The sequence below is a fragment of the Scardinius erythrophthalmus genome (genome assembly GCF_964197995.2).
Source record: "Scardinius erythrophthalmus genome assembly, chromosome: 25".
Lineage (NCBI taxonomy): Eukaryota > Metazoa > Chordata > Actinopteri > Cypriniformes > Leuciscidae > Scardinius > Scardinius erythrophthalmus.
The window spans coordinates 15698844-15719897 of NC_138245.1; the positions used below are offsets into that span (position 1 = coordinate 15698844).

The following is a 21054-nucleotide window of genomic DNA, read 5'->3' on the forward strand; positions in this document are numbered from 1 at the left end:
AATTGGTGTCTATCGATTCCTTGCGTCATGTCGAATCTGAGGATATCTATTTTGCCAGGATTGGATGTACCACATCATAAGCTATATTAGCATTAAGTTAGCTTAGCATGCTAATCTCGTTAACATGATTTTGTGTGCTCATTCACACACTGAAGCCTCTCCTCTGCAGCTTTGTAAAACATGTCCTCTGGGTGGCGCAAGTGGTTCAACCATGCGTCATGAATCCCGAACCATTGTGGTCGTGGGTTCGAGACCAGTGTGGGGCGACTTTGAAATTGTGTATAAAATAATAATTTAAATTCCTTCCGGCTCTGCACTGCTGTTGGTGCTTAAATGCTAGCTGTGCTGCTGTAATTGATGTGCTTACTGTGCTTGATGTACATTAAATTTCTGATGTTTTGCTCTTCTGGTTCCGCATTGCGCTACAGCGGCTGTTGCTTGCTCTGCCTTGCAGGGCTTGGCCCCGTATTGCTGCTTGCAGCTATATTTAGGGGCCAAGCCCCGAAGGGGCTATGGCACCTATTGTATCTGTTAGTTTTCTTATTATTAGGGGCCAAGCCCCGAAGGGGCAAGGCACCTATTGTATCTGTTAGTTTTCTTATTATTATTATTATTATTATTATTATTCCTCCTCTTGAAGTCTATGGCAGCCCTATGAACCATACATAGGAAAATGATGAAATTTGGCACACTTGTAGTGATGGTAATGAAAAGTAATTGTAGCAATTTTTGAGTCTCTAGGTCCAACTCTATAGCGCCACCAGCAGTTCAAAAATTCAACATTGAAATGGTTATAACTTTTGAACCCTTTGATCTAGAAAAATGAAACTTAGTACACCTGATTCATCTCATCATGCTAATCAGAACCAATATCTTACATTAAGACTCCGCCCATTACAGTAGTGGCCATTTTGAAAAGTACAGTATGCAGTTTTTTTGCTACTCCTCCTTCAAAATTGGTCTAATTTTGTCCAAACATGTGCTCAACTGATCTTTGGACTGAGCCCCATAAAAGTACTGTCCCCGATTTTTTTTATTCTTCTCTGATCAAAAGTTATGACGTCGCAAATTTAACAAGGTCGACCTAAAATTGGTTCAGCGGCTGTATCTCGGCCAAACTTTGATCAATCAAAACGAAAATTGGTACGCTTTATCAGAAGCATGATCTGAGGTTCCATGCCAAAGTTGGGAACAGCGCCACCTACGGGTCATGAGATATGGAAAATGCATATTTTGGCCAATAACTTCTGAACGGTTTGTCAGAAAATTATAAACTTGGTGTCTATCAATTCCTTGGGTCATGACGAATCCGTGGATATCGATTTTTCCATGATGGGATGTACCACGTGTCCGCCATTTTGAATTTTGATATAATTTGCAATATCTTTTAAACTATTTGAAATTTCTTCACCTAATTTGGTATGGATCGTCATTTGCATGGCCCGAAGGTACATGAGAAGTTTGATCACAGCGCCACCTAGTGTTCCAGAGATATCATTGTTTTTTGAAAAAACGCTTATAACTTTTGCTAACATTGCTTGAAATTTGATTTCTTTATGTCAATATATTCCTTGGCTTATGCCGATTTCAACGATGTCTCATATGTTATTTTTCAACAATGTGACTGACCGCCATATTGGAGCGAATGTAAAACAGTTTTTTCACTACTCCTCCTTCAAAATTGGTCTAATTTTGTCCAAACATGTACTCAAATGATCTTCGGACTGAGCCGCATAAAAGTACTGTCCCCGATTTTTTTGCTCTACTGGAAAAAAAAAGTTATGATGTCGCAAACTTAATGAGGTCGACCCATAATTGGTTTAGAGGCTGTAACTTGGGAACAGATTGTCACAAAATCATAAAATTGGTGTTTATCGATTCCTTGCGTCATGTCGAATCCGAGGATATCTTTTTTGCCAGGATTGGATATACCAGATCATAAGCTACATTAGCATTAAGATAGCTTAGCATGCTAATCTGGTTAACTTGCTTTTGTGTGCTCATTCTTACACTGAAGCTCTCCTCTGCAGTTAATGATTGTACGTCCTCTGAGTGGTGCAATCTGCTAAACCATGTATCTAGAATCCTGAACCATTCTGGTCGTGGGTTCGAGTCCCATGTGGGATGACTTTAAAGTTGTGTATAAAGTTGTCATTTAAATTCCTTCCGGCTCTGCACTGCTGTTGGTGCTTAAATGCTCGCTGTGCTATATTTAATTTCTGCTGTTTTTGTTCTTGCGGCTCTGCACTGCTGTTGGTGCTTAAATGCTTGCTGCCCTGCTGTGCTTCATGTACATTTACATGTATATTCAATTTCTGCTCTTTTTGTTCTTCTGGCTCTGCACTGCTGTTGGTGCTTAAATGCTTGCTGTGCTGCTGTAATTGATGTGCGTACAGAACTTGCTGTGCTTGATGTACATTAAATTTCTGATGTTTTGCTCTTCTGGCTCCGCATTGCGCTACAGCGGCTGTTGCTTGCTCTGCCTTGCAGGGCTTGGCCCCGTATTGCTGCTTGCAGCTATATTTTGAAAATCTATTTGCATGTAAATGTGCGACTCCATGTCATATTTTAAAGTGGAGAATTTTTTTAAGGCGAGATCAATTTCATTTGCTTTAAATGACTCACAGAACAAACATAAAGTCTGTATTTGTATTGTTAATAAAATACTGTAGGACTGCTTACTTTAGTACTACATATTTATACAATTGATTTTGAGCACACAATTGAATTTGAGGACACAATATTCTAGAATCTACGTGTGTACGTACACTTGAACTGCATACTAAACTTTTTATCAAGTGCAGTTCCAGTAGTATGTTAACATGATATTTTTAACACAGATAATACAGTTGTATTCGAAATGATTAAACCCCCATTGCAAATCAGGTTTATTGCCAAAATTTACAGACTTTCAGCTGTTTGCAATGAACAAATCAAACAAAAGTAATTGGCATAGCTTAACACAACAAATGTTTCAAGTGGTTTCCCCAAATTCAACTGAAAATGCCACTTTTAATGACTTCAGCAGTCTCAAAATTGTTCAACCCCTTCATGGCAAGCATCTTTAGTACTTAGTAGAACACCCTTTTGCTGTTATGACCTGCTGCAAACGAGATGTATAACCAGACACCAGCTTCTGGCAGCGTTTCTGAGGAATCTTAGCCCATTCCTCATGAGCAATGGCCTCCAGTTCAGACATTTTCTATGGGGTTCAAGTCAGGTGACTGTGATGGCCACTTTAGAATCTTCCAGGACTATTTCTGCAACCAAGCTTTGGTGGAATTGGAGGAATGCTTGGGATCACTGTCCTGTTGGAAGGTCCAATGACGCTCAAGCTTCAGCTTCCTCACTGACAGAATGAAGTTTTCTCCTGGGATTTCCTGATACTTCAATGAATCCATCATGCCTTCCACACGCTGCAGGTTTCTAGTGCTAGAGGATGCAAAGCAGCCCCAGAGCATCACCGAGCCCCACCATGCTTAACTGTAATGGGTTATTTTCAGCAAATGCTTCATTGTTCTTCCTCCAGACATACCGCTGATCCAAAGGGTTTTGTTTCATCGCTCCATAGAACAGAATACCAAAACTTCTGTGGCTTATTTTTATGATTTTGAGCACTTTTCTTGTGCTTTTGGGTCAGTAGTGGTGTATGTCTCGGAGTTCTAGCATGGAAACCGCATGAGTTTAGTACGTGCCTTACTGTGCAAGCTGAAACCTCATTGCTTGTTGCCACCAAGTCTTGCTGCAGGTCTTTTGCAGTCATTAAATGGTATTTCTGAACCCGCCTTCTCAGAAATTTAGTTGCAGCCGTTGATAGCTTCCTTTTTCTGCCCCGTCCAGGTAGTGTAACTAATGTTTCTTTAACTTTGAACTTGCAAACTATGCTTCCAATGGTGTCTCTAGTAGAGCCCGACCGATATGGATTTTTGGGCGCCGATGCCGATACCGATAAAAAAAAGCCAGATACCGATATATCGGCCGATATTATTTATGTTTATATTATAATACAGTAGCAATATTATTTATGTGTATTATAGTACAGTAAGTTTGGACACACTTTACAATTGGTGTGTACAAACTTTTGATGGGTACTAGAGCCCGACCGATAAAGGATTTTGAAGGCCGATACCGGTACAAATATTTGTTGGTTTTAATTTTTATTTTATTTTTTTCAGAAACGCGCAACAAAACATTAACAAATTTCCCTAACATTAGTTATTTGTAGTTATTTATGAGTTTTAACTAAAATAATATGATAATGCATTTTAAAAAGAAACTTGTTTCATGTATTGTCACAACAGAACAGAGGAACATCAAAATATATTAAAGTTCTGATAAATAAAATGTATAAAAATACAAACTTAAGATTTTTTTTAAGACTAAACGTTTAGTCCTTTGAACAAAAACAACAATTTCACATTCAAATTGACAACAAATTCAAATTGTCATAATTTACTCTCTCAAGTTGTTTTTTTCTTCTGTTGAAAATAAGTTATTTGGATGAATGTGGGTAACCAAACAGTTGATGTACCCCAGTGACTTCCATAGTATATTTTTCTCCTTTGGAAGTCAATGGGGACCAGCTACTGTTTGGTTACCCACATTCTTCAAACTATTAATATTAGAAAAATATTAGAAGGAAATTAATACAGTTGGAACAACATTAGAGTGCCTGTAAATAATGAGATCATTTTTATTATTGGGTGAACTATCCCTTTAAGGACAAGCGGCAATGTGTTTACAATTGCTACTGTCTCTTTAAGAGCTGAGCACGACACGTCTAATGTACACGCATTTGACAAGCAGATTTTCTCTTAATTTTTGACCGACAACAACCGACTTTGTTTATGTAAATCTTGTGTGTATTTAACAGTATTAGCACAATAATACTCGAAAGATAACTTAGTCCAGTATCCAGGCGCTGGTAGAAAGGCTTTTAGTGCATGTGAGCTTCACATGTACGCGCTGAGAAACGCACACGTTAGAACAGCGCATCAGCATTTAAAATTAAATGTTTAACCGACAAAGCATTAAAGCACATGCACATTATGAACTTTTGTGAACTGCAGTGTTAACATTTTATGTGAATATAGCCTATACGTCGCGTTGTTCCGCTTCACTCTCGGCTTATTTAACCGCAGCAAAACTGGACATGATAGTCACGAATTTTGTCATCCTTATTAGAGTTAAGAGAACTGATAGGGATGTTCTTTTAATTGTTATCCAAGCAATGTATGTCTCGTGAGTCGTGACCAACTCACCATGAACACAATTCACCGATGATCTCACTCGCGGTTCTCTCTGCCCGACTCGGGCTGGATCAGCAGGTTGCAGAATGTGTGGCGCGTTATACACGAGTGTTGCCAACAGGGACGGTGTAGAGTGCCCTCTGGTGGACAAACTATACAACGCCAACACTCATAACATGGTTGAAGGGTGTTTCGTCCGTTTTTATTTTATTTTTGAAATATTCATTTATCGGCCGTTATAAATGCCGATACCGATAGTTTTGAAAATGCCTAATATCGGCCGATAATATCGGCCTGCCGATATATCGGTCGGGCTCTAGTCTCTAGGAACATTTAGTGCCTTCTCTATCTTTCTGTATACTGTTCCTTGTTTGTGAAGGGCGATGCTGTCTTCTCTTAACTTTTTGGACCATTCTTTTGACTTAGCCATATTTCTAACATGCAGTCAAACATGTACACTCAACAAACCTAGCCATTTGAGGTATTTCATGTGTTCTAGCTCAAGCACACCTGGTGCAACTAATGAAGCCCTTGACACCTGTTTTGCAGATTTGTGTTGTTGTGAGGGATTCTATTCAGGGGTTAAATAATTATGAGACTGCAGAAGTCATTAAAAGTTGCATTTTCAGTTGAATTTGGAGAAACTCCTTGAAACATTTGTTGTGTTGAGCTATTTCAATTACTTTTGTTTGATTTGTTCATTGCAAACATCTGACAGTCTGTACATTTTACAATAAGCCAGATTTGCAATGGGGGTTGAACAATTTCGACTACAAATGAATGTGTGCATGAAGCTCTTACACTTCATTCTTCAAAATGAAGAATTCTTTCCTGTTCTTTATTGACATGAGCTTGTCTTGACTACAGTCATTCTCAGAGATTTGATTTGTAACATATCGAGACTGAATGAAAAAGTTTGCATGCGAGCTACTGAAGTGTTTGTAATCTGAACACTGCACATATGGTCCCACCGCAGGCGTGTAATATATATCTCATGAGCAGATCTGTGTGGCGGGAATGAGTCTAAGCCCTGTGGGTAATCGCACTTCAGCAAATAACTCTTCCTGGCAGGCTTGTTTGCTTAAAAAAAAATGTTCTCACACTTATTTTGGTTCATTTTCAGCACTTTTTTTTTTTTGTGGTGATGTTTGCACTGTATTGTACAAGTGTGACTCTGTATCCTGTTAGTGTTACCTTGCCTTCTACTTTAATTATAATGACGTTAGTTAATCAATGTCTAAATGAATCTTGCTTATCAAAATGTAATGAAATATACTGAAATTACACATATGCATCAGCAGGGAGGCATCTATAGCATTGAGCATGCCGTATCTAATTGATTTGTGATATGAATCTGTGTACTGCACAAAGTTCACAGGGAGAGCAGGTGAGTAATTCTGTGTGGAATAAGCTTTGTTTGTGCTGATTACAGTGATGAAATAACATTGCTTGAACCTTAAAAAAAGGTCAAGTGAAATACAAGGTGTCAAGATGTTTGAAAGTGTCTGTGTGTCACTGTGCATGCATATTTTAAAGTTTTATTTCATCGGGGGAAATATATCTAGATCTTTTCTTTTTTTGAGAGAGAGAGAGCTCTGCATTTTACAAATTGTATGTAATACTTCTACTAATACCACAACCAAGTCAATACCACCCATTTTGATGAGTAAGATTTGTAGGTGAAACAGAACAATAAGCTTCATACAGGACAATAAATAAAGACACTTTGTAATTAGGGGGGTGGTAAACAGATTTTAACTGTGTAGGTGTAGCACAGTATTACATTGAATATACTGTTGTAAATGTAGACAGATCCAGTATTACATATTTGGCGAAAGTGTTATGGTGATGTAAGAATTACATCCAGATGGACTGTTTGTCTGTGCATTAATGGCTGGGATTTTTCATTAACTTTTTCTGTGGGTTTCATTATTACGGCATTAAATAAGTGAGTCATTGATTGATTCACTCAACCAATTTGTTCAAAACACTGATTCATTCATGACTTAAACAAGTGGCTGGTTTTGCGTGATTCATTCCTTCAACCAGTTCTCTCAGCAACAGAAACATCACAACTGTGTGTTGGTCTTTCAATGGATTTGTTTGGAGCTATTTTCGTTTAAAATGGAGACAAAGAACAGGGAATCAAATTTATTTTAATAATCAACATTCAAATACAAACTGAGTTGTATATACTGAGTTGTATATAAACATTTACATTGCATAAAAGGCGGTTTTTATATCAACTTTTTAGTATATCCTTTCTACTCCAAGTCATTGTTGATATATGAACATTTCAAGAGTGGCTACAATAAAAAAAAAATATTGGCCGATTATTATTTTTTCAAATCTGCCAGCAAACGCGAGCAAATCTCCCTCTCGCATTCGTCACGGTGCCACTGCGTGTAAAAATGCAAAATGTGAAGCTTGTATGTTCCTCTTTGTCTAATGTATTTTCAAGATGGATGCGCAACATGGCTTCCGCCATTCGAGCGACTCGCTCGTATGTATTCTAAATGGCAGATTATACACTTACGAGAATACTTAATTAGTTGGTTGAAGTGATTACACACTAATGAGAACATATAATTTTGAAATAACGTGTTTTTTGCTAAAAATCTACTTAAAATATTACACAGTGTGGCTTTAACAATGCATTCATTAATGAGGTAAAGATTTAATGAATGCATACAGTAAATTTAACAAAAGTTGGGAATTGAATGGCTTTCTTGAGGTAAATGTAATGCTCAATCTGTTAATAATGTCCATTAATATTGCATCTTTATCAGCATTAGGTTCATTCCACAGAAAAATAAATAAATAAACAAATAGGTAACACCAGCACAGGAGGATTAAAAGACACGGTCCCTCGTAACTTCTGCATGCTGCAAAAATCTGTCCTCTGGAGATGGAGGGAAGAGCGTGTATGTATTTCACACACACAGGCACCATGAATCATTCTTACCCTGAGACTAGCATCTTAGTTGACGTGTGAGGTATTAAATGCTCCTCTCATGCACCACGTAGTATGGACTCCACTATATCAGTCGTCTCTCCTCTGTACAGTATCTACAGGCTGAAACAGCGAGTGCATACTCTCTCCTGGAGTTCATCAAGGTCAGCGCTCCTTTATTTCCAGCGCTGTAATATCTCCAGCTGGAGCACAACCTAATGGGTTTTGAGGGGGTTTGTTCATTTTTAGCTGTTCTACAGATAGAACTAACAGGAAAGGATGAGAGCTATTGACCACAACCTTGTTTGTGTTTTATTTATCTAGACGAATGAAAGTACTTTTAGGCTGGAAAGAAAGAAAGAAAGAAAAAAAAAAGCGAGTGCTCTAGTCATGTCCCGAAAGTATTAGACAGAGAAGTCACTTTATGTCTCTCGGTTTATTCAGTTCACTCTGCAGCCATTATCAGATTCAGGTGTGTCTGGATATGCAGCTCTACAACTTCAGTTCTGCACTGGACACCTCCATGATTTTGACCTTTCGATTTTAATTGAGGATGTATTTTAATCTCTAATTTAATTTATGAATTTGAATTGAGATAGATGGATGGATGGATGGATGGATGGATATTGAGTCACACACACAGTCATTTGGATTAAATCACATTTAGAAGGTAAAAGACAATGAGTTCAGATAATCTACTCTCTCTATACAGAACCTTGACCCCTGTGACCTTTAAGCAGATAATTGCATTTACTGTGTTACTTCAAAACATAGACAGTATAAGAAGTGGACAGAGCCATCTCATTGGAACTCAATTGAGACAAGTGAAGCCCATTTTTAGCGATTTTTTAGGACTTCCGTTCCTGACGCGCAGACTCAAACCGACTCAAACAGAGCTTGACGACGTAGATGTGACGTGAGCAACCCGTCTGTCTTCTAGTGGCTGTGGCATGAGAAATCTGAATCATTCCCTTCCGAATCTTGCAGAGACGGAGAGTGTGAGTAGGAGGTGTCCATGAGCTTGGAGCAGGAGAAACTTTTGCTAAGTATTCTGATTAATTATTTTGTCATTTTGCCTCCACGTCTCCCTGATTGCTCGCGAGCTTCTCCTCCCGTCCATACGGTAATCTCTCGTTAGCCTACTTTTACAAAAACTGCTTCTACGGGGCCATAACATAAGCTACAAGGTAATGGAGCATTTTATACATTGTCGTGTTTCTTTAGAAATAAATAATGGACAAATGGAGTCTTCAAACGTCTCAGATGTAAAGTTATTTGCTGTCAAAGTGACGCCAAAATGAATGGGAGTCAATGGGATGCTAACAGCAGGTGAAGTTCTGCTACAAGATGGTGGCACGCGGCCAGCTTCAACTTCCGGTCGACTTCCTTCCCGCTTGCTTCAAAAGCACCACTTGAAGCTCAATAATCACTTCCTGTATCCCCTATGACCAAAAAAAAAAAAAAGCTTATTTCAACGGGATCTTCCTCTGTGTTCATTCCCACATAACTGCTGTAAAATAATTGTGGCTTGTGAATACGTTTATCTGTGGAAGGTAATAGAGTGTTGTGTAACAGAAAGGTCTACTGATTGTTATTCGTGGATGACTGTACCCCATCCCACCGGTGCAGAAAATTGAAGCTCCTAAATAAATTTGCTCCTAAAGCAGGATTAGGCTCACCGTTTCTCCGTTTTAATGAGGCTGAATCAATGGAGCATTTCGTCCATATAAATCCCCATTGGCTTGCTAGAAACCGTTTCTTCAAACTTAAAATCTCCGGGCCTATTAGTTTGCTGCCCGTGAGCTGCAATCAGTGCCGACGAAGGGCTTTGATACGTCCCTGCCTTGCTGTGCAGGTACCTCTCAGCGCTCTTCTTTCTCTCTCTGTCTGATTTACAGCGCATTACGAACCTCCTCGCCCGCCCCTTCTCGCTCAGTTTACATCACTAGACGCATCTCCTCCCGGCCCCACTGCAACTATATTTATGCAGCACGTAACGGACTAATGCTGTTCATCTGGCCTCCTAGATGAAGATGTGTGAGAAGACTCAGTGGAGGTGTTAAACAATAGGAAAGCTCTTTGATTGGGTAATTGGTTTGCTCATGTGTTGCGTTAAGAGCCCCATGACGTGCTCTAAACGCTCACAAAATCTTGATCAATAAAAATGGCACGCTGGGGGGGGATTTCTGGGGATGGAATTATGTTAGTAGTGTTTTAGTTTTGATATAAATGTTCTAAAGACTTGCTAAAACAAGAAATACATTTTTTTTTTCTGTTTCTGTTCACAGCTGAGAGAGACAGTCGCTACAACCTGACATCGTTGCTGGTTCAGCCCATATCTGCCTCCTTAGCGAAAATGCTGCTCTCTGCCCCCGCCATGGGGCAGGGAAGACCCTGTGTCCCTATGATCATGCCCTCAGCCGCAGGTAAGCCCTAGGCCAGAAACGATACCTGCTGCGCTTTCTGTAACTATACTATACTATACTATACTATACTATACTATACTATACTATACTATACAGTAATTTACTATAAACTTACAGCAGTGTTTTCAAATGTTAGTACATTATAGACCAGGGCTAATTGTTACAGTGAGTAGTTATTATTGATCCATTTTTCTCTGAAATGTCATTTCAGGACTAGTTGTGTTTAATTTGTTTTAAATTAATTAATAATACTTATTATAATAAAAATAATAATAATTATTATTATTGTTATATAAAAACATTATTTTATTAGATATATAAATTTAGCATTTTATTTCTTTAAATTCTTTATTTTTTATTTAATGTTAAATAATTATTTATTATGTTCTATTTTGCATGGTATATCTATGGAAGCTTGTTTCCGCCACAAAAAAAAAAAAAAATGATAATTGCGACTTTTTTTCTCACAATTGCGAGTTTACATCTCGCAATTCTGACTTTATTTCTCAGAATTGCGAGATATAAAGTCAGAATTGCGTGAAATAAAGTCGCAATTGCGTGTTTTAAAGTCAGAATTGCGAGATATAAAGTCAGAATTGCGAGATATAAAGTCAGAATTGCGTGAAATAAAGTCACAATTGCGTGTTATAAAGTCAGAATTCTGACTTTTTTTCTCGCAATTGCGACTTTATATCACGCAATTCTGACTTTATATCTCAGAATTCTGACTTTATATCACGCAATTGGGAGATATAAAGTCAGAATTGCATGATATAAAGTCGCAAATGCGTGTTATAAAGTCAGAATTGTGAGATATAAACTATTCTAAGGTAAAAAAAAAAGTCTCTTTTTCTTAGAATTGGACTTTATAACTCACAATTCTGAGAAAAGATGTCAGAATTGCGAGATATGAACTCGCAATTATGTATTATAAAGTCAGAATTGCGTGATATAAAGTCAGAATTCTGAGATATAATGTCAGAATTGCGTGATATAAAGTCGCAATTGCAAGAAAAAAAGTCAGAATTCTGACTTTATAAGACGCAATTGCGACTTTATATCTCGCAATTCTGACTTTATTTCACGCAATTCTGACTTTATATCTCGCAATTCTGACTTTATATCTCAGAATTCTGACTTTATTTCACGCAATTCTGAGTTTATATCTCGCAATTCTGAGAAATTAAGTCAGAATTGCGAGATGTAAACTCGCAATTGTGAGATAAAAAGTCGCAATTATCTTTTAAAATGTTTTATTCAGTGGCGGAAACAAGCTTCCATATATATCTATTCTGTTGGCAAACTAATTATTTAATATTTGTGTGTCTTACCTTTACTTTTTCCTTGAAGTGTATTATGTTTCATCTTTATACTGTCGAAACACCTATAATAAGGCTATTTAATGGCAGGATCCCATTGTGAGCTTTTATGTGCCTATGCAAAAATAAATTTGAAATATCTTATGAAATATCCATTATAATGACAAATATCCCCCATCTCCCTTAAAATGCAAAACAGAAAATTAGTTAGTATACATTTAGAAATGTAATGATTCTAATGTATATGATCAACTAGTTGGGAAATCTGTCATCGTTTACTCACTCGTGTCATTTCTTTCTTTCCTCTGTGGTATTTTGAAGAATGCTTTTACTGTTCAACTGTTTAATGACAATCAAATGATTGCAGATTTTCATTATTTCAAGAAACCGATTATACTTCCATCCTGTTAGTGTCTCTCATGCTTTGTGATATTCTCTTTTTCTTGCTTATGTGTGTTAATCCTTATGTCTCCACTAAGCTCTGAAACAGAATCTTTTGTGCCTGAGATATTCATTATTCTTCTCAGTCTCATGGTTCTTCTGGGGATTTAACCATCAAAAGCAGCTCTGAGCACATGACGTCAGTGTTCCACCTGCTGGTGGCAGATGGTATCACACTCTTTGGCTCTAGATTAGAAGGTTGTGTGCTCAGAAAGCCAAGGCTGGTTGATTTATGCTCTGTGGTGCGGGTGTAACTCCTGAGTGTGGTAAATTACACAGGTTTTACACATCATCTTAAAGTTGCCCTCGCTATGGACGCCCATATCCAAGGCCATTACACACATCAGTCAACGGGTGCCCATGGGACCTAATTGAAAACATGAGAGTAAGGCTGGTCAGCCATCTTACAGCACTCTCTCATGTAGAGCTTTCAGGGAGGTCAGACGTAACGCTGAAGCCACGGTAGATGTGCTGCAGGCTAAATAAAAATGACAGATGGAGAAGTTGACATGTATGAGAAGATAATTGAATTTAAGTGAATAGACCTCCAGGGAAAGGTCATTCAAGTGGGATGAAGAATGTACATAATGTAGTTTTGCTCATTGACCTTTATCTGAGAGTAAAAGTATTTCACATGTTCAAATTTAAAGTGAAGATGGCCAAAGTTTTTATGCAATTTTGTTATACAACAGTTACATAACTATGTTTTCTGCATCCTTGAGATGCGTGAGCATCAACAGTCTCCTATGCACATGTTGCATTTGTTTTTAATATTTGAAAATGCTTGTTTATGCCAATATGCATTTTAACACTTAATCTTTAAAGTGTGCGAATGTCTTGAATTATGTAGCAAAGGGTTTTCAATTTAAAACAACTGATATACTTTCCAAATTGAAGACAAAAACTATTGTTACATTTTCTGGTAGTCAAAGGTTATTGGGATATGTTCATAGTTTATTTGATGAACTACACCTGTGAACTGACTAAAAATCACACTGAAATCAGTTTGTTAATAAACTAATTGAAACCAAATTTGTATATTTTTGTTAGCAAGATTTTTTATAGACCTACTTTTTATTTAGTAATGATACAATAAATTGACCAAATGTTATAGTAAATTCATTTATAAAGATTTATTTTACGCTTTTCATTAGGTAAAACTTTTCAAATAAATGCAGTCTTGTTGAGCATTAGACATATCCTTAAAAAAAAAAAAAAAGTCCAATCCCAAAATGTCTGAATGGTAGGCTTGTTAATGTTTTTTTAATTAATTTTTGCTACTTTCTTTATTACATTTAAAGTTTACTGTATAGCTTAAATATCTGAAAGCATTCCACTACTTTATGTGACTTAAAGACAAGCATTTAATATATTTTAAATTAGACACAACATCAGGTTCTGTTTCAGTGATGAAATGATGAAGCACACTGTACAACATGCTACCAAATGGAGGGAGATGTCTCTCTGCCTGACGAAAAAGTTTTCTCACCGTTGGATTTCTGAGTTATGAGATACCAGTATGACAATTAGTGGCACTATGCCAGCGAGTGCTTGTGATGTTTCCTGATGTGTGTGTATATACAGACACTCGTGTGTGTAAGCTTCATCACATCGTGATAGGTGTCAGAACCTGCCATTCTGTCCATATGGAGCATGCACATGCGCGCACAGTCATTGTCACAGTCCGCCCCCACATGTGCACGCAAAAACACGCCGAGCTCTGAGTCGGCTCTCAGTCTCTCCCCTCATGTGCGCATGTGTGTGAAGCCACACTTTTGCTACACATTTTAATAGGGGCTGTTAGTCTCTAATTCCTGCTATTGAGTGAAAATCGCTTCTTATCTTCGCATGGTCGCCCAGGAGACCCCGTCACTGTGGCTGAGCCATTGTCTTGGCTTGATAAGTAAAGGATTTACAGCCCCTGGGACAAAATAAAAGGAAATGGGCTTAAAGACAAATCTTCAAGTTCCAAAACACACATTAAAGGGATAGTTCAACAATAAAGGGAACTAATGTCGTCATGTACTCACCGCCATGTTGTTCCAAACCTGTATGACTGCCTTTCTTCTGTGCAACAATACATGGGTTCATTCAAGCTTCAAAATGGATTCACAAGCACTTTACAAGTATCATAAAAGTGGTACATATGACTCGTAGGATGTATTCCATGTCTTCAGAATTCATATGATTCATTTATGTGTTGAGCAGACAGTAATAATCCGGATCATTGAGTCATTGAGTTTAACACAAGAACTAGATCTGTCCGATTCATGAATGGATCATTTAGACTGGTTTTATGAACTTGATTCACCAGTTTAAAAAACCTGACTCAGAAAAATAAATAAATAAATAATGAACCATTGCCATTTTTCTAGTTAATTCTTATGGTGTTTGTGTGTCATTTTTTATGCTTGAAAGCTCCTCTCTCTATAACTAACTAGTGCAATATTAAAAATGTTCTCATATTCCCCAGAAGAAGACAGTCATACAGGTTTGGAACAAGTGTCCATGATTAATGTTTTTGGTAAGCTTTGAGAATATTGGGGTGACTACAGGCTCATGCTGCACTGTTTTGCTTTACTAGATTAAAATGTCTTTCTATTTGCTAGTGATCGATGAAGATATTTAGAAAGGTAATATATAGGCATTAAATCATATTGCAGTTATTTTCATGAGCTAAGCTCTGTTTTGGTGAGTTGGTGTTAGAGTTAGGATAACCCTACTTGATAAGTAGTACTCTCCTTTCTGGGAAAGAAAGTCTGAGATAACTGGAAGATCCAATTTAATTTGGAAAATTAAAGTTAAAATAAAAAGTAAAAAAAAAAGTTATATTAGAACAATTTTAAATAAAACATGTTATGATCTAAAATGAATAATAAATATATTTGAAATATTTAAAATTCGACACTATTTCAAAGTAACGGGGCATAAATATTTTTTAAAATTCACGCAATTTTTTTTTCTTTGTCAATTGAACTTTTCACTTAGATTTAAAATAGCACAAAGTAACCCATTAGAAAGATTGCTAATTATAAGCATACTTTTGGATCTTAAATTATGCGTGCATATTATGATGTTAAACAAGTAAGAAATATTTCTGAAATATTTAAGTGTCTGCACTACCTCAAAATAAGGGGACATAAATGCTGTCTAAAATTCATGCTATTTTTTCAGTAAAAATTTTCACTTAGATTTATATTTTTTTTTTAAATTAACAGAAAAAAAATGCTAACTATAAGTATACTTTTGGACCTTACATTATTTCATGAAGTAAAGCGAATAAGGAATTTTCAGTTAAACTTTTCACTTAGAATTAGAAAATACATCATGGGCTCTACATTATGTGTGTATAAGTGTGTGTGTGTCACTCTCCGGCACTGACTAGAACATGGACCGCTACAACCTGTCTTCTGTCACCAGCCCAATGTCCAGCGATCAATGTTCGCCGAAAACCTGCAGTGGCAACACGAACGCCATCGATCCCGCAGAGAGGGAGGGCCGCCTCCCCCAGGCACTCTCCCACCCCTAGCGTTCTCTTCACGGTCTGAAAGCTCCCAGCCGTGACCCGCTCCAGCCTGGTCCCAAGCCTGCACCTCTCTTCCATTAACCGGATCAAACGCTTCGAAGCTAGTAATCTGTGCTCTATTGATTGGGCCGAGCTTTGACCACTCCAGAGGTTTCAAATCATTTGTTTCCATCTGTCTCCCCTCTTTCATTCCATTCCCTTTCAATTAAAGCTCACTGTATCACTCCAACGTGCTCTAATTGCATCAGCGTCTCCCTGCCAGGGAAATGAGACATTAACCGCAAAAGTACGTATATGAGCCACAAACTTTCCCACATCAGCTCTTGCATTGTACCACCTATGTTTAGAAGACTGGTAATTCATTGTCAACGGCTTTGAAAAGATCTTGAATGTTTCTCTATAGTCCTCAAGGGTATTTATTCATTATTTTGTGTGAGTGTGTGTTTTGTTCCAGTGGATCAGTTGGCCAAATTCATCATCCATTTATTCACCATAAAGAAATCTAATCGAGAGAGAGAGCGAAAGGGGTCCAAATACATTAGTTCTTTCTATGAACGTCTGTGAGCTTGTGTTCCCTCTCCTCGCTGTGCTCCAGATGAAAACTCATAGTATAATAAATTTCTATGCAATTACAGCTGGCTGGCAGAAAACTGTGTGGAATAGCTTTATCGAAACACACCCGCTCCTTTAATTATGACGCTATTGATTGTAGGTAACCCGTCCCATATCGGTTTTGGTCTCTCCATTTCCCACCTCATGAGAAATAAAACGCACTCACGCAGTGATCTGAACTCTGAATTATGGTGTTATGGTATGAAATATGGCATGAAGTAATGTTCTGGACTTTAATAATAATAATTTACTCGTTGTGTGCTGCTTTTGTTAGGGCAGATAACTCAGCTGTAACTGAGCCTGGAATTATCTTACATTCATTCGTCTTTTGCATCCATTTTGAAGCCAAACTTTTGGTTTTCTGTGACGTAGTCTTTACTTTTGCAAATTCTGTCACCAAGCTGAAGCTGACTAAAATAGATGAGGTTTTGCCAAAATTTATACTATGGCTTCAGTAAGAATGTGTTATAACTACAAACTAATTAGAAGTGTTATAATACTCAAGACTGGTCTTGGTCTCGAGACCAGTCTTAAGACCATTTTTTGAAGGTCTTGTTCTTGTCTCGGTCTCAGACTTAGAGGACTCAGGATTTTATCTCAAGACCACAACTGCGAGGATATCACCAAATTGCCAGTGCACTGTCTAATTTATTTGTTTACATCATTAATATGATTTGATTTAAAACTTGCTGCTTAAAATGCAATCAAAAAACGTATTTCTAATTTGATTTCTTTTGTTACTGTGGTCCCGGGTTCAAAATCAATGCAGGATTGTCTCAGAAATGCCCAAAATTAATATAAATGCCCACAAAATTCAAGTTATGATTAAAAACGTACTTGTATGGGATCTTGTTTTTATATAACATATATAATTAAGCAATATCACAAGAGCAAAAGAGCTGTTTTCACGAATATGGGCACAATAACAAACGTTCAATTAACAAGAAGTTAATATTAAGTGACACAATTTAGACACAAGTTTGCTTTTTCTGCAACGTGTTTCACTACTAAATGAATCAGCTGCTTGGAACAAATGGGTTGTATGAATGATTCCGTGACTTACTCATTAAGACTTACTCATCAGTATCATATTTAAAAGTAGACAAATTTCCCATCACATTTCTATTTTCAAAATGTTTATTACATTATTTATGTACTGTAGGTGTACCAATTCAGATGCAACTTCTGTGCCTCCTCTGCAACACAAAGATTAATTTATTGTTAGTGATTTGATTGGTAGCAGCTCTATAGTGTCTTATTATTCTAACTGTATGTATTGATTAAATATAAGACATTTCTCAGACAGTAGATACAGATCTTTTTGATAAATTTGAGGAGTGCTGGTCTGGTCTGGTCCCTGTCTTGGTCTTGGTCTCAACACACATTAGTAATGCATGACATTGTTTTCTAGAAGGGTGTTTATAAATTTATAGAGTAACATTATAGTTGGATAATTTCCAGCTTGTTGCTGATCCTAACAGTTCATGAAAAATATGAGCATATAGCAAATACTTTGTGTTACAATTTAACAATGAAAACACTGAATGATGAACAGAAAAGTTTGTAAAAAGAAAAGAAAAAAAGGCCCAGAATAAACCCCTTCAGGCTAATGCAAGACCCGTCTTCTGCAAGTCCGGATCACCCTGTCAGGGTTTATTCTGCGATAACAACTGGATTTACATTATCTCTTACATAAACATTGATCAACAAGTCAAAATACAGCAAATCAAAAATGGTAATTTGAAACTCAAATCTACATACATGAAATGAGAACAAAGCACTTTTATCTGCACACGTTTGAGCTTTCATTTACCGTATTTGATGTGCTCTAGCCACATTGATCTGTTTATATGTGAATAACAGCCTAAATTAAAGTCTACACACATGTAATTTGAATTTATATTTTTAAATCATAATGTCTGATTTATAGGTTTAACAGATTTCAAAGTTTTTTCTCTGCATTTTTTTCCTAAATACCCCATATAACATGTTTAAGTAGGACATGGTGTACATAAACCCCTGGTTGTGAATCAGCTTCCTCTCTGGTCCGTAGATCATGTTCTTCATGGTATACATGCTCTTTTTTGTACAGAATATACCTCTAAAGAACATCTTATTCAGGATCATTTATAAAACATGAGCCACTGCAGCCACTGTCGACTTCTTTATTCTTTTCCTACAAGATCACTTTTTCACTTTGCTCACGCAGAGGCGCTCACCTCTCTCAATAGCCGGTAACCTCTCATACCTATTGATGATTAATGGGCAAATCTGTCACACCACGACCCGTGTGCACAGCAGCACTTTTAAACACTCCCTTAGAACTGCATATACATCTTCTGCTCTTTACCCAAAGTCATTTGTGCTGTTGTCAGGGGTGATAAATGGAGTTTGGGGGACTGTGTGAAGCCTACAGAATTTTTTAGGTGAATTTGATTACTCGCAAAGAATAAAAATAAAAATAAAAAAACACATCTGTACACATCAGCGGCACTTACTGTACATCTTAGTACATTTGAGGTAGAAAACCTCATCTTTACTTCTGATATTCACATGTCCATGAACTAATAAAAAGAATTCCATACACCACACCCCAAGGCCGGCACATCTGTCTGCGATCCCTGGGGTTTCTTGAAAAAGAGTTTCTTAAACAAGTAGCACGTCCACTGCGGGATTTCCACACCTCCACATTGGCTCATCGATGTTGCTGTAAGAGCGAGCCAGAGCAGAGTGGCTTGGGATGTGTACCAGGACCAGGTGTTTCTTCTTTTTATCTGCTGGGATATCAGCCTCATTGATATTCACTCCATCACACTGAGCCTTTATGTGTAATTGGTAAGAGTATGAGTGAACAGTGGCGGCACCTTTTTAAGCTGTGGCTTTGAGGCTCTGATGGTGTATGCTTTTTCTGCAACACGCAAACGACCGGTGAAAGCAAAGGCTACAGTATATCCTCTCCGTTCTACAGTTCCTGTACATACAGTATAATGGGAGGTTGTGCAAAGAACTTACAAATTCCAACTGGAAAGAGGCTTTTCTCAGGGCCCAAAGCCTTGTCAGTATCTAAAACACTGTTGTTGGTCTTTCTTTGTTAATCACTGATATCATGCATTCTTCGATTGTTTCTGGTAGTGTTCCATATTCACTTAAAACTGCAATAATAAACTCCTGTACTCAAGAAGCCAGGTGCTGACCACAGTAACTTTGATGATTTCCGTCCAATTTCCAACTTGCCATTTTTATCTAAAATTCTGGAAAACATTGTTGCGGCTTAGGTACATGTCCATCTCTCTGATAACAACCTATATGAACAGTACTACGACTGCCCTTGTTACCATTTTTTTTAATGACTTACTGGTAGAGGCTGACTCAGGACTTCCATCTATATTAATTATTCTTGATTTAACTGCAGCGCTTGACACTATCTTGCACAATATCCTACTAGATAGGTTGTAACCTGTAGGAATTGTTGGTACTTCCTTTGCCTGGTTTAAATCTTGCACTCAATTTGTGCAATTATGGCAGTTTCGAGAAAAGTCATCCCAAATCCCTTCTGGTGTCCCTCAGGGATCAGTCTTGGGCCCTCTGCTATTTATTATTTATCTACTTCCACTTGGAAGCATTTTAAGACAATTTGGCATTCATTTTCACTGTTATACTGAAGACAACCTGCTCTACTTGTCCTCAAAGCATACTTCTGTTTTACCTGTTTCTCTAATTGTCTGTAATTTTCTTAAACTTATTAAGTAATTTCCTTAAACTTAATAGCAGCAAAACAGAAATTCTTCTCATTGGTTAAAAAATTATCTGGCAAAGTCTAATGGCTTCTCTGTGTATCGATGATTCTCCAGTCTCCCTCTCTATGCAGGTCAAAAGCTTGGGTATTATCTTTGGCAATACTCTGTCATTTGAAGCACACATTAACAATGTTACTCAGACAGCCTACTTCCATATAGAGCTGGTAAGTCCCGCCCCTTCCGCTAACCCCACTGGACCTCTACACTGTAAAAACTAAAGGAGCCTCAAATATCTTGTTGGATACTCAAGGAGCTTAAAAATGTAATTTAGGTGCCTCAAAGCTCTTTCTCCTATAGTAGGGTTACTGGAGAAGCATTGACAATCTTTGAGGTTCTTGCTGGAACTTATGGGATCCTTTAAGCACTTTCTATTTACTTCAGAGGTTCTGGAGTCACCTTTTCATTACCATGAGACCTCGAAGTGCTTTGGGGGAAAATAGAGGAACTTAAATGCGATAAAAGGGTTATTGGAAGATCTTTTAACATTTAAGTGGTTCCTGGAAGATCTCTTATGTTAAAGCCAGCATCTGGAGGAACCCAATGGTTCAGTGAGGCCAGAATTAGATTATTATTCTATTATTATTATTATCCTATTATTATTATTATTATTATAGGCTACTTAAGTTTGATTCAGTATACATACCCAGGTGAAAAAGACGTACTATTAAATGTATTAAAAATGTACTTGAGTGTGTTTTTAGTAGACCTTAATACAAATATACTTTAATGCA

The 21054-nt window shown here is 37.3% G+C and overlaps 1 protein-coding gene across 1 annotated transcript in view; it reads left to right on the forward strand.

Moving 5' to 3' along the window:
- Positions 1-21054, forward strand: part of naaladl2 (N-acetylated alpha-linked acidic dipeptidase like 2) — a gene marked incomplete at both ends in the record, with an annotated part of 268891 nt that overhangs the window by 160373 nt on the left and 87464 nt on the right. Inside the window, one exon of the mRNA XM_081357673.1 lies at positions 10491-10628. Within this exon, the coding sequence (XP_081213799.1) occupies positions 10491-10628 (138 nt within the window). The remainder of the gene's footprint in view (positions 1-10490; positions 10629-21054) is intronic.